At 31.8% G+C, this 14537-nt stretch overlaps 1 protein-coding gene across 2 annotated transcripts in view; it reads left to right on the top strand.

Moving 5' to 3' along the window:
* Positions 1-14537, top strand: part of LOC115878539 (formin-like protein) — a 237038-nt gene that overhangs the window by 212819 nt on the left and 9682 nt on the right. Inside the window, exons 10-19 of one of the 2 annotated variants that reach the window (XM_030895063.1) lie at positions 1116-1339; positions 3009-3208; positions 4181-4236; positions 4294-4586; positions 4643-4743; positions 6270-6448; positions 6898-7073; positions 8694-8792; positions 11184-11300; positions 12008-12059. In XM_030895063.1, coding sequence (XP_030750923.1) covers positions 1116-1339; positions 3009-3208; positions 4181-4236; positions 4294-4586; positions 4643-4743; positions 6270-6448; positions 6898-7073; positions 8694-8792; positions 11184-11300; positions 12008-12052 — 1490 coding nt within the window. In that variant the 3' untranslated portion in view covers positions 12053-12059. The remainder of the gene's footprint in view (positions 1-1115; positions 1340-3008; positions 3209-4180; positions 4237-4293; positions 4587-4642; positions 4744-6269; positions 6449-6897; positions 7074-8693; positions 8793-11183; positions 11301-12007; positions 12060-14537) is intronic. The other variant, XM_030895062.1, reaches the window with a different exon arrangement.

Genomic DNA, 14537 nt, shown 5'->3' with positions numbered 1-14537 from the left:
TTTTATTTTGTAGATTTTCTTGCAGTGGCGAAATACCCATAGAGGATTTTTTTAGAGAGAAGTAGGTTTTTATTACAATACATTAATTTATAACATATAATACTAATTGCAAGATGCATGCTTGTCGCCCATGCGTAAGCACATCTCTGGTTTTTACCATTTACGCGTCGACTATTCTGGTTTTTCCTTTGTACGGCAAAATAATCAAGCTGTAATATCTCTGGGACTAAGCGTATTATTGCTTTCTTTTTTCTCGAATGACGTTAACATTTGTCTATAAAGTTGTATCGCTATCTTAATTTCTATGAAAATGTGACATATCTGGTTTTTCCCGTGTAGTCTTCATTTATGCACTCCATTTATTGCTGTGAGAACGATTTAGGTATGTCGCGAATATTGAAGTTATTTATGTAAATTTGATATTATATAATCTATTATTTTTTTACCGTTATAAATTATCCGCAATTAACTCGAAAAATACTACGATCCGGAAATAAACGGGACATACTCTATAACAGTACAATTAGTTGCGCAGTCGTTTTTTTTGCGCTTCAGCAAGTATAGACAAGGCTGGCCAAGTACACTTGGCAAGTGTACGAATAATTATTATGATCCTTTGACTCGGGCTATATTTACCGACAGAGAGTGGGGACGCGACGAGTGATCAAGGAAACCGTTCTCACGACATGGCGTATATTCTAATAATAAATTTTTGTCAAGTACACGAGTCGTGAGAATGCGCCTTTAGAAGATCTAAGACATGGCAACAATATTGAGTGCCCGAGTAGACTAGAAAGACGTAGACGCTAGTGAAAATTCGGGTTTTCTAAAATATTGGAAGTAATCAAGTTTTTCAGATTTTTAAAGTTGACCTTTTCGGGTTCAACAAGGCGCACTCTAATTTAACATATCACCGTTTTTGAAATCACCATGCTGTTCATTTTTATCTTGGACCGTAGATAAAAGAAAGAAATCCTGGAAAATAATATACACTGTATGTTATTCCTGCAATCTTTTGAATTATTATAAGCTCGATGTTGTTGAGATCAGAAAATTGTTCCAACATTTCCATAACTTTGGTTGTATTCGTTAATATTTATATCTGCTCTTTTTAGGTACCCAATCCACTACTCTTCCGCCTCCACCGCCACCAAGTATACCAGCACCTCCACCATGTCCACCTGCAGCGCCGGCTGCTCCTCCTCCGCCATGTCCGCCGCCACCTCCCAGAGCTCCGGACATGCCGGGATTGTCGGGAGTACCAATACCTCCGCCGCCGGCCGGGTTCATGCAGGCACCAGAAGGAGCGATGACGATTAAGCGCAAAGTTCAGACTAAGGTACCTATGTGTAAATTAAGTAAAATGTTAATACATTGGGAAATAAAGTTCTGATATAGTTAATAATAACTGCTATTAGTGACATAATGTAGAAGTTCCAGCATATATTGATAAAACTTGAATTTTGCAACGGAGAAATTGCATAAAGTGGCTGACCCCTATAATTTTTTTTTCAGATAAAACACCAGAGTTGGTATATTAGTATATGACATAAATTAGGATTGATTGACGTATTCAATTACGTTTGGTCACTTCCTGTTTCGCCGGAAATGACTACTTTTATTTTTAAAGGGCACCCTCGGTATATTTTTACTTTATACGATAGAAAATGACTCTCTGAATAGAATGACATATCATATGTCAACTTTTGACATTTTCGCTTAAAAACAAATCGTATTTTAAATTTTAATCTAGAGTGCCATGGCTGTGTTAAAAACACTAATTTTTAATCAAGAAGCCTTGGAAAAATATATTTGACCGTCTAATGTTTTTCGTGTCTTGTCCTGGCTGGTTAAAAGATACCCAAATCGTATTTTTAATCATATCTCAATTTTTTCAAGTGGAACAAGGGTGGCCCATTAGCATATTTGGAAGAAGCATTTTTTTACGAATAATTTGGTACCACACACTTGCTGTTTCGAGTCAAATTGTCGTTATGAACCGCATGTTACAATGTCAAATAAACCATATGCGAAAATGTCAAAAGTGGACATATGATATGTCATTCTATTCAGAGTGTCATATTCTTTTCAATAAAGTAAAAAAATACCGAGGATGTCATTTAAAAATCAAAAGTTGTAGTCATTTCCGGTGAAACAGGAAGTGACCAAAAACAATTGAATACGTCATTTAATTCTAATTTATGTCATATTATACTAACATACCAACTCTCGTTTTATTATTTGATAAAATAAAAAAGTTATAGGGGTGAGCCACTTTTGAGACGCAACCGGTATAAACAATTTGCAAATAAATAAGTACTATTTACGTACCCTATTGCCGAATTAAGTGTTCTAGAGGAATAAAAACCTAATAATATGTTTGAGTTCTCTCTTTTTCAAAATCTGCTATAGCGCTTAATGGATTAATATAAAACTATTAAAAAATGTCTATACCTATGTGACGGATTCATCTCTCCAAAAAAATCCTTTATGGGTATTTCGCCACTGCACTGCAAGAAAATCTACAAATTAAAATAGTTATTTTTTGTAAACACCTCTGCATTAAACCTAAACGGACACTGTTTGTCAGAAGTTATGTTTACAGTTATACAAACTTGCCTAACAAAGAAAAAATGCTTAACGTTTCGGAAAGTTTATCTTTTTCCGTCGTCGGAAGCAAAAAAAATTCAAAGAAAAAAACTATTTAAAATATTTAAATTCAACTATTCGAAAACACTTTACTGTTTTAAAACAGATACGTCTACAAGAAACCGTTGACGTTCTGTTAAAAATCAATTGTTTGCAGTGCAGTGGCGAAATACCCATAAAGGATTTTTTTGGAGAGATAAAACTTAGATTGGCCCCTAAACACTCTTTGTTGTAAGAGCGCTTATTTCGGTGATTTGGGTACTTAAAAACGCCTAAAGAGCGCCTACATAATCCCCATTTTTTTATATAGTTTTAATAGTGTTAAAGTTGGTTTGATATTTTAATTTTTTTTGTTTCAGTACAAATTACCCACTATTAATTGGATAGCATTAAAGCCAAATCAAGTTCGTGGAACTATATTCAACGAATTAGACGACGATAAACTACATAATCAAATCGATTTTGGTGAATTTGAAGAGAAATTCAAAATTGGCAGCGCTGGACTTCTTGCTAATGGAACCTGTGATACTGACGGATTACAAACATTTCCAAGTAAAAGGTAAAAAGAATTTTTGATTATATTGACTGTAAGAGACCGTTTTTGGGTAATCATGATTCAATATATTTTGACATTTGTTATGAATTTAAAGGGGTATAACATGGTACAAAGAAAACAAGGTATGATATTGCGCAGGTTGGTCGCTACGTCACAGGTGATAACACGCGCCATTAGTCAGCACGCTCCGCGCCCCAATTCAAATCCTCGAGATATTGTAATGAACCTGTTTTTTTTATTTATATACCATCATTGAACTATCGCTAAGCAAGTTACTGTGGAGCAGTGCGTGAAGAGTCAGGCTAGGAAGCGAGAGACCGAGTTCGAATCTCGGCCGGGGCATAACTTTTTTATTTAATTTTTTAAATACTGTTGTGTTCTATAGTTTATTTGTAGTATAAAAAAAGAACTGTTTATTCTGTTATTTTTTAATCTCCGTTATTAATATAAATTGATTGTTGGTACAATACCTCATTTAATATAAAATAATATTCTACTTTTTGAACTTCTACTTTAGCATTCTTACCTATTCCATCGTCCAAATCCATGTTAATAGATAATTAGTATTTTGGATTTTTGTCGTTTATTTTTAAATATATCTTTGGAACTGCTGGTTTTAGTAATTATTAAGTTAATTAACTAAAAAGTCAGAAAAAATAAACAATTCTCAACTTAACCATAACCCTAAAAAATACAAAAAATGCAGATCTCCTGTCAATTTTCTTTTCTAATTTTTTATTTATTCCTTATTTTCCTAGTGACGTCACAGGTGGTATGCGCGAACTAAACGAAATTGGAGCCGCTATCGATCATACCTTGTTTTCTTTGTACCATGGGTTATAAATATTTTGTACATCATTACAGACGTCGATTCTTTGTAATGGTGGAAACAAGAAGTGTTTCAAACTAAGTTCTAAATTAATTGACAACTTTTGAAGAATTTTTTATGTAATAAAGTATTTATTTGATTTTAAGGTTTAAGAAGCCTGAAAATATCACTTTATTGGAACATACAAGGTTAAGGAATATTGGTAAGTGAATATCAGAGCTAGAAAAGTTCACACCACTTGACATTTCGTATGTTTTAGCAATATCAAGACGCAAGTTAGAAATGCCACCTGAAAAAGTCATAAACGCAATAAATATGCTAGACCTGAAACAACTATCATTAGAAAACGTCGAATTACTTCAGAGGATGGTACCGACGGAACAAGAAACCAAAGCTTATAAAGAATACGTATTGGAGAAGAAAAATATTAATATGTTAACGGAGGAAGATAAATTTTTGCTTCAGTTAACTAAAGTGGAAAGAATCTCTGCCAAATTGTCGATTATGAGTTATATTGGCAACTTTTTTGATAATATTCATCTAATTCAGCCAGTGAGTTCTACATTATTTAGTTCTTGTATTACATATTATATTGATTGTTTTTTTAGCAAATCCATGCAATAATCTCAGGGTCAAATTCAGTTAAGAATTCTAGAAAATTACGTTCTGTATTGGAAGTTATTCTAGCTTTTGGTAATTACCTCAACAGGTAAAGTTTAAAACTGAAGTATTTTAAATTGAACTTAGATATATCATAGTAGAAGGAAAAGAGTAGTTGCACTCTCCCAAATATTTTCTGCCAGTTTTTACAATCTGTCGAATATCGGCAGTTTGCAGAGCGTTTTAGTTGAGTTCCGTCCGTCGACCTGGGAGGTTCGAGCGTTGCGTCCCAGCACAGAGACGGATTGACAAAAAATGAGTGCCTTACTGTGTGCTGCTATTGATTGTAGTAATAATTCAAAAAATTATGCTTTGAGTTTTTTTTAAGAGTCATTTGTGATCATGTTTGTGTTCAGGTTAATTTTCTCATGACTGATTACTACTGATTACTTAATAATTTGAAATTATTTTCATTTAAACCTCAATTTTTATCGATTTTACTTTAGACAACCATCCCTTGCTTTTTGTATATCTTTGGTAGAGTTCGTTAAATAGCAATTGAAAAAAAAAACGAAAATACCAAAAAAAAAACTGGAAATCCTGGTTCCTTAGAGGCATGGTACCGAAATTACCTGTTCCGAAAAACAGCTCCGGTTCCGGAAACGCTATAACGTAACATAACCGTGAATAGCCCTATACAGGGTGAGTCTTAAATAAGAGCAAATATTTTTAGGGGTAGTATATTTTGGCCCCAGAAATATGAGGATTTTTCTGCGCAATTTTTTAGTTAAAAAAACATAATTTCTTGATAATATAGTAACTAGGGTTTAGAGCCGGAAATTCCCGGTTCTCTTGAGATATCAAAGAACCGGGACTCGAAATTATTAATTCCCGGTTCTTTCGGTACCTTCGAGAACAATAACTATAAAATATTCTTTTATTACGTGAAAAAGTAGTGATGCTATTTCTCATTGTTCTTGCTTCTTTTCTCTTTTGAAATTTCTGTAATTAGCAATAATGATTGAAGTTTTAATATGTTATTTTATTATTTAGTACAATGTGTTTTTCTATGTATTAATTATCAAGTGAAAATCAGCTTACCAATATATTACTACAAAACAAACACATTAATGTTAAAACTAAACTTGTTTTAAATTAAAAAAAGTTGTAGAAAATCTTTGAAATAGAAATAGAAATATGTAATATAAAAATATGTCATTATATATTTTTTCCGCATTTCTTCCCAACAGAAGACTTTCAGATACAGCAGAATTGTTACTTACACGAAATGTGACAAATTCTGTTTTCAAGCAAATTTTTACTTGATCATTTTTTTTTATTTTATTTTATTGTGAACTCATATTTTCCTAAATACATCTCTGTGAAACTATGGCGAGTGCCACGACTATACTTTGCCTAGTTATAGACCACGACTATACAGCACGTCAGTGGTCACGCGACGCGAGAACAAGGTCATATAAAGTGGCAGAAAAAGAACAAAGGATTTGACAAGGAGTAAAGTTACTAGTTTCCTTATACTATGGATATATCTAGCATAATGGAGTTTTAAAAAAAGAGAAACAGAAAATACAGCTTATCATTCTACTTTTATTGACACTTTATTTTGAATTTCAGTGCCAAGAGAGGACCGGCTTATGGCTTTAAACTGCAATCTCTTGATTCATTGCTTGATACCAAATCGACAGATAAGCGATTATGTCTTCTTCATTATATTGTGGCGACAATAAGGCAGAAATTTTCGGACTTACTTACTTTTGACTCAGAATTGCACTATATCGAAAAGGCAGCTGTTGGTAAGAATTTTGTCACAATTTTTCAAAAACGTAAAAGATTGAAACTGTCATATTAGTTTTTACTCTATACTGATTCTCATAAACAAGGTAAAAAATGCATTACTTAATTTTTTAACATAGGCAGCCGGTTTTAATTAGGTAATCAAAACAACATATCATATAATTTATTCGACGTCAAATTTTGGTTATTGGCTATTCCACGCTAGGTTATGTGTGTATAATTATTGCACAAGTGCATCAAAAATATCATTAACTCTGAACTCTGATTGAGTGTTATCTAAAAGCTGCACAAGTTTGTTTTCAGTGCAGTTTATTAAGATAACATGATACCCAACTTTCACAGCCAAAAAATCAACGTCCGTATGAATACTGTGTCTTGTGTACACTTATCTTCACTGCTCTCGAGATTTCTTTAGATATAAATAGTACAAAATTTATTTCTATTTTAGTTTCACTAGAAAATATTTCTACTGACGTTCATGAGCTGGAAAAGGGTATGGAAGCTGTAAGAAAAGAGGCAGAAATTCGAGGCAGAGGCAATCACAGTTTAGTTGTAAGAGATTTCTTGGCCAATGCTGAGGACAAACTTAGAAGGCTGAAAAGTGATGCCAAAATGGCTCAAGAGGTAAGATTATGTTATATTTTTCTATTTCATTAATTCGATATCAATAGTCAAAAAAATAAGATATAGTAAATTACTAAAATAACATAGTGTAAATATACAGGGTGGCCCATCGAAAACGTTCCGCAAGGCATAACGGCCAGGGTATTTTTTTCAAAAAATCCAAAAACACGTCAATTTTGTTTGTGAGGGGGACAATTTTTGCCCCAAAAATGATTGCAAAATCTTCAACCCTCTAAGCGGGGGTGTCCACCTACATGTATGAAGTCGTCCACCTACATGTTTTGAAGAGTAATAACTTTTCGTCGGTACCTGTATAAAACTACTGAGTAAAAAAATATACATTTGCGACTTTTTTTACATAAAAGGTCTCTTGGTAAAAATCGCTACGAGTAATGGTTCTCGAGATATTTGGAATCGAAATTATTAATACCTGTCATCATTGACATAAATTAAACATGTTGACTAAATAGTAATTAGACTGAAATCATAAATTTGAAATCTTTTTGTGTCAAATGTTCAAAAGAAATTGTTTTATCATCATTTTTTCGCAGAAAAACTTATGATTAATTTAAAAACATAAAAATTTATCATTTCAGTCAAATAACTATACTCAACGTGTGCTTATTTTTTGTCAATAATGACATGTATTGACTATTTCCATTCTAAATATCATGAGAACGGATGCTCGTAGCGATTTTTACCAAGAGACATTTTTTACATAAAAAGTCATGAAAATGTATATTTTTTTTTAGTCAGTGGTTTTATACAGGTACAAAGGTATTACTCTTCAAAACAGTTAAAACACATGTAGGTGGCGCCCCCTACAAATAGGAGTAATTTTGACATCAAAATCAAATTTCTCGTGTCACAATACTCCCAGATACCAATTTTCATCGAAATATTGACGTTACTTCAGAAATTATTTTTAAAAAATCGAAATGAAAATGAAACTTCTATACCCTGTATCTCCGAAACTAAGCATTTTAGGACATACATCTATACGAACTTTTTTACTTATTTTTATCTGCAGAATATGCTGTCGAAGTTTCCGGAATACAATTCGGACCACCCTGTATATTATGTTTTTATATTTTTGTGACATTATTATTTAAGTGTCTTTTAAATCCTACCGTGGAAAATTTATGTAAAGAACATTGACTGGATTTTTAGTGAAATGGCACTAGACCACCTGTTTAAAAATGTAAGGGTAGGTTTTATTTTAACATAATTTGTCTTTATTTTTAGATTTATTTTCCTTTAACTAAACGTACAAGTACCTTGTAAGAAACCAATTAAATTTGGTCGCGTCTTAAAAAAAATCCACGCAATATTTTTAGATATTTACCTCCCTACAATAATAACTACGAGCCGCCACTGGTGGTCTGTCTAAATCTTCACTGACTTGTTGGACAGACTGTTTCACGATTCACACCTAATCAACAAAACCACTTGACATAATTGGCTTTAGATATTAAAAAAGACGTTGAAAAATTCTGATATAATTTCCAATAAGAATTGTTTATCTGTTATCAAACAAAGAACCATTTCACACAAACTTATTTTCTTAAACTTAAAGAAAGATACAATATTATTTTAAAGGAAAATTTTATTTAATTTCAGGCCTTTAGGGAATGTGTTGAGTATTTTGCTGAATCTCCTAGAACAACTGATGCAAACTCTTTCTTCTCACTACTAGTTAGATTTGTAAAAGCTTTCAAAGTAAGTACTGTTTCCTTAAATACATATATATCAGGTGCTCGAGTTAAAACGATATTACCCCAGATTAGGTATACTATATGTATACAGATAAAAATCTTATCCCTAATTCGTGGTACGAAATTGTTTTTTATGACGTTGAGCAAACGAGTAAAATTTCCTGCGCAAAAATAAACTCGCGTAAAATAACAATAAACAGCGTAATAGAGAGACATCGGTCAACCGAATAGCGTGCATGGACGTTAATAACGCCAGGTGTTATTTCCTTTACGTGAGGTGGTATTAACTCTCTTCATTTATAGTTATCGGATCGGAAAGAATTCTTTTCGCGTCGCGTCCGCTATTTAAACTTAACCTAACTTTGAATTTAAAACTTTGAAATTGTTTTGTTTACTAGGTATTTTAAAACTAAAGTGCAGTGCTTATTTTCAGTGCTTTGTTGTTCAACGTCTGCCAGTGGGTTTAGGGCAACAAAGTTGTCATCTGCTGTAAACCTAAGCCTCTTTATAGGTTCTTTAATATTGGAAGAGGTGGAATCCATATTTTAGGCCATATTTATTTAATTAAAAAACGCTTGGTGTAATTGATCCGCAAATTACGTCAGGCGGTAACGTTATTAGCGGGCGTTGCGTTAAAAATTGACTCGCGCATATCGTAACTGTCAAAATAAGGTACGCGTAAATACTGCATGACGCTATTCGGTTTACCGATATGTCTCTAATAACTGGGCTGGTCAGGCGCTCTGTACAATTTTAGAGGCCATAAGTGTGCGTGCTATGTGCGCAAACTAGTAACCTAACTAGTACCCGATTCCGAAAATTTGAACCACGACAAACAACAAAGAAAAAACAAAGTTTATAATCTGTATAATCTGTGATATTACTGTGTGTCGAAATAACACTTCGCTGACGATCTTAACAGTAACAATTAATCGTGAGTTATTGAAAGCCTTCTTGTAAAAGTTAAACTATAATATAAAAAAATAAATTGCTTCGAAGCAATAATGTAAACTTTACAACTTATTTATAATTTTTCTTATTGTATTATTAAAAGTTCACAAATAATTTAACTAAATCACAAAGAATTATTAATTTTAAAGAATTTCAGTAATAGACATAGTAAAGACAGTAAAGATCAAGCTGAAATGTTATTTTGTTTACTGTGGCGTTTTTATTCGGTCATATGGTATTAATTAATGTATTTACTTAGTTTTGGTGTCAATATTGTAATTATCTTTCTAGACATTGTACAGAGTGTCCCATTTTGGTTGAAATCATACGGTATCTCCATTATTTGTGAAGATAGAAGGGTGCGGTTTGCACAAACCTGTGCCACTTTTTTTGTCAAACGGAAGATGCTGTCAACAAAATTTTCGTTTCTTTTTTTCGAGCCCTCTTCGTTTCTGAGCTACAGGGTCTTTTCGAAAATTTTGTAAATTGGGACTGCCCCCGTACCTCCGTTATTATGTATGATATCGAGAAGGTGGAAACTGATTCTTGTAGAATTTTTTCACGGTGAATACAGTGGCGTAGTCTGTTTTTCTACGAAAAAATATTTTGAAAATATGAACTAAAGTTATGTTTTTTTTCAAATGTGAACACCCTTGTCAAATGGAACATCCGCCTTTATGAGAGCTTCAAAAAGGAGTGTATACTCTATATTTATTTTCACTATTTACTGCAATATTTAAAATATATCATTTTAGGAATATTTAAAAGTTCCGATGCGATTCCAAGATTTTACAAATTGCGGTAGAGAGTTAAGTTTCCCTAATATATAAAGAATTTGGCTAGTTGCTCTCTAAAAATAAAACAAGAGACAGATAGCGGTATACTTTTTAACAATTTTTAGTTTGTGTTATTATCAATCATGGCCTACTGATAAATAGGATCTTTTAATAATATATTTTTTAAATATTGCATTAAATACTGAAAATAAATATAGAGTGATATATATTTTTGAGAAGTTTATGGCAAGCCAGATCATATAATTTATAAATATACAGGGTGTTCCATTTAAGAAAACATAAATTTAGTTCATATCTATAAAAATATTCTTTTCGTAAAATAGCAGACTACGCCACTGTATTCTACATAAAAGTTCTACAATAAACAGTTTTCACCGTCTCGATACCTTTAACAATAACAGAAATACAGGGAGCGTCCCAAATTGCAAAATTTTCAAAAAATCCTGTAGCTCAGAAACGAAGAGGACTATGAAAATTTTGTTTACGGCATCTTCCGTTTGACAAAAAGTGGGACAGGTCTGTGCAAACCGCACCCTTCTATCATCACGAATAACGGAGATACCGTATGATTTCAACCAAAATGGGACACCCTGTACAGTATTTAGTACATGTAATTATATATTAATTCATTGTGTTATTATGTTAAGACTGCAGACCAAGAAAACGAACAGAGGAGAAGATTAGAAATCGCAGCTCAAAACGCCAATAATAAAGCTAATGAAGATGTAGCGAAGAAGAACAAAATCAACCAAAAGAAGCAACAGGTGAGCATTTCATATTTCTGTCTCATTTGTTTGAACTACCTAAGCTTTATCCCATTTTACTATAATGATTTTAATAGTTTTAGTATTAATTCATTTTAATTCATTTAATGTTGTGTTTGCATGCATTAAGTTTTAAAATTTAGAGTATTTTTTGGATATGAAGTTTTTATAAATTTCGGCAATCAAAATAAAATGTTTGGTTTTGTTCTAGTCTTATATGGTTTATTGGGTATTTTTTCTTAATTGTATCATACTAATATGTACTAAATCAGTAAATTTTTTTAAAAATTACACAATTCCACAGCACCCCTTTCCTTAATAACCACTTTTGCATGCATTCTTTATTTGTCGGTGTCTAAAATGTTTTATCTTATGTTTACATATGTAAGTGTCTAGAAACTTTATTAGATAATCAAGTCATATATCATTTTTCATTTAAAGATTATCATGAAGGGTGAAAATATAAAGTAGGTTTATTTATTTTATATTTTAGGAAATTTTAAAATATACTAACAGCATTAAAAATATGTCGTGTGATTAATTGTTAGACATTGTAGGGTACATTCTTTGGCTGCTATTCTAAATTAGATTTGTTGTCATTAAATTTATTACGGCATGTATTTCTGATGAAAATGTTTCTAATACTGTTTAAATAGATTTAAAGACCTGTCATTTTTTTACTATTTGGTATATTTCGTCTCTTTCAGCCGCCAAAATTGCCAAATTTTTTGGTTAAAATACTTGAGGAATAAAGTTTGTGTAAGTCACCTTTGTATTAGTAGAGTATTTTTGGGTATAAAAATGATATTTAAGTTTTGATAATTTTACAATCTGATAGTAGGTATAGGAATCCATTTCATTTCACTGCTTGATTATCATGCTTAATCATTCACACACACCTTTTCACTGCTCTTTTGCATAAGTAACCGTATTAAAAAAATAAACATTAACGCTAATAAACTTAAATAGTGTATGTCGTTCAAATAAGTATACTGTTACAATCTTTGAATAAAAAGATTAAGGAAGGAGCATATCAAAAATGTTAGATCGACCGCTGCGGGACTCTAAAATGGCCGACTTAAATTCGGGTTTATTAGTACCGATCTAATTTTATTCAAAACGTGTAAAAATATGATGTAGGGTAGCCGTGGGGTAGACTCAATAATTTGTTGTTTTATTTTACGTTGTGAATAAATGTTTGGTAGTTTGTTAGTTATTAAAATTGTTATTAAAATATATATAATCTCTAATAAAAATAGATAAAAATACCTATGTGGCGGATTCATCTCTCGAAAAAAATCCTGTATGGGTATTTTGCCACTGCAAGAAAATCTACAAAATAAAATAGTTATTTTTTTGTACACACTTCTGCGTTAATCCAACGGAAACTACTTGTCAGCAGTTAAGTTTACAGATAAACAAATTTGCCTAACGAACAAAGTAAATGCTTAAATTTTAATGCTTAACGTTTCGGAAAGTTTATCACTTTCCGTCGTCGGAAGCAAACAAAAATACAAAGAATAAAGAGTTTTGTCACAATTTTCTTCTAGATTTACTACCTTTAAACAACTATCAGTAGTAGAATAAATAATAAATAACAAAAAATAAGCTCGGTAAAGACTGACAAATCCACAAAATTTCAAATCAAATTCAGAGGTGTCAAATGAATCATCAAACAGAACTGTCAAGGATCCCCACCCTAGAGTCCTCTTTCTGTCGACCATTAATGAATACATGGATAGCATTATACTCCTTCCTTAATTTTTTTATTCAATGTATTTTGTTTGATTCTATTGTCATCATGACGACCAATCTTTTAATAAAGTATGTAATAAGTATTTTAATAAAACACGCTTTTAGATGTATAAAATTTAGTATTTACATATGTTTCGGCTTGTTAGCTTTTTCAAGAGTTTCTTAAAACTGGTATAAATATTTTATCGTTCATCTGTGAAACTTTTACATAAACTTTTTATGAAACATTTATTGTATTGTCATTTTCGCAACAAAACATACAATACGATCGAAAAAAACGGCGTCAACGATGGCTACGAAATGAGGATCACTGTCATTTTACATGTAAAATTATATGGGGAATGTCATCGATATTCATTTAAAAGCCAACTGGATGCCGTTTTTTTCATCATACGGTACAAACCCGCCAATAATATTTGATATGGAGTTTTTTTAGGAACAAGTAGGCTACGCGCTGAGATGCAATTTTTAGTCGGCCGACTATTTAGCAAAAGTGAAAACAATACATTCTTATGGAGCCGATGGGCCTATTGCATGCGCGTGCGGCTCGTTGGTTACAAATCTGCAACTAAATAATCGGCTGAATAAAAATTGCCTGTCAACGCGTAGCCTGATAAAAAAATACTATGGCGTATGTGCAAAAAGTAAAGTTAGATTGATCAACTATCGAAAAATATGAAAGAAGATTTGTTCAAACTTCAACTTTACGACTATGGGCCAATTTTCGAAAGCTTTTTTAACCATATTTCATTACTTAGGAAGTGTAGTAAAGGTGTGAAATGATAGAAATAAAAAATAATAGACAACTTGTTCCAATTAGGTCCATGCACGTGTCGGGTAAAACTCAAATATTTATGATTTCTAATACATCTTTATCTAAAACATATTATACAGGGTTGTTCACCACATACGACGCGGAGTATTGTAGCTAAACGATTAGATTTTTACAAATTGTAAGTTTTAAGTCCGTTGAAGGACTAGAGCTACAATTTAAAAATATTTTACAAGATACAGAGTGTCCCAAATATATAAAAAATATCAAAGTTGTATTTTTTTTAATATAACATCCTGTATATTATTACATTTTTAGTTTCTATGATTAAAATAAAGGTAAATTTGATTAAAGTTTATCATCCTTAAACCCACTCGTTTTGAAATATTTTCAATTTTGTGAAATTGCAGTAAAAATTTTAAGGCTTCATTTCTCCAAGAGTATCAAAGTTTTTAATACTAAATATTTACTGAAGTTTAATTATTGATCAGTTATTGTGTTGCAATAATAAAAATAATACTACATCATACAGAGTGTCTAAAATTTATATTTTAAATAATTTCTAGCTTTAAACGGCAATAACGTTTAATTTAAATGGACAATTCTGTATATTTTAGGAGAATTAAGGCGGGCGGCCACTGCGAGCGTAACTAAACTAAGCTAGAATATGAAAACAAACGGTAATTAAATGGGAACTCCACTAGGAAACG

Source organism: Sitophilus oryzae, unplaced genomic scaffold, assembly GCF_002938485.1.
Source record: "Sitophilus oryzae breed Bouriz unplaced genomic scaffold, Soryzae_2.0 scaffold_1517_pilon_pilon, whole genome shotgun sequence".
Lineage (NCBI taxonomy): Eukaryota > Metazoa > Arthropoda > Insecta > Coleoptera > Curculionidae > Sitophilus > Sitophilus oryzae.
This window is presented reverse-complemented; position numbering and strand designations above follow the sequence as displayed.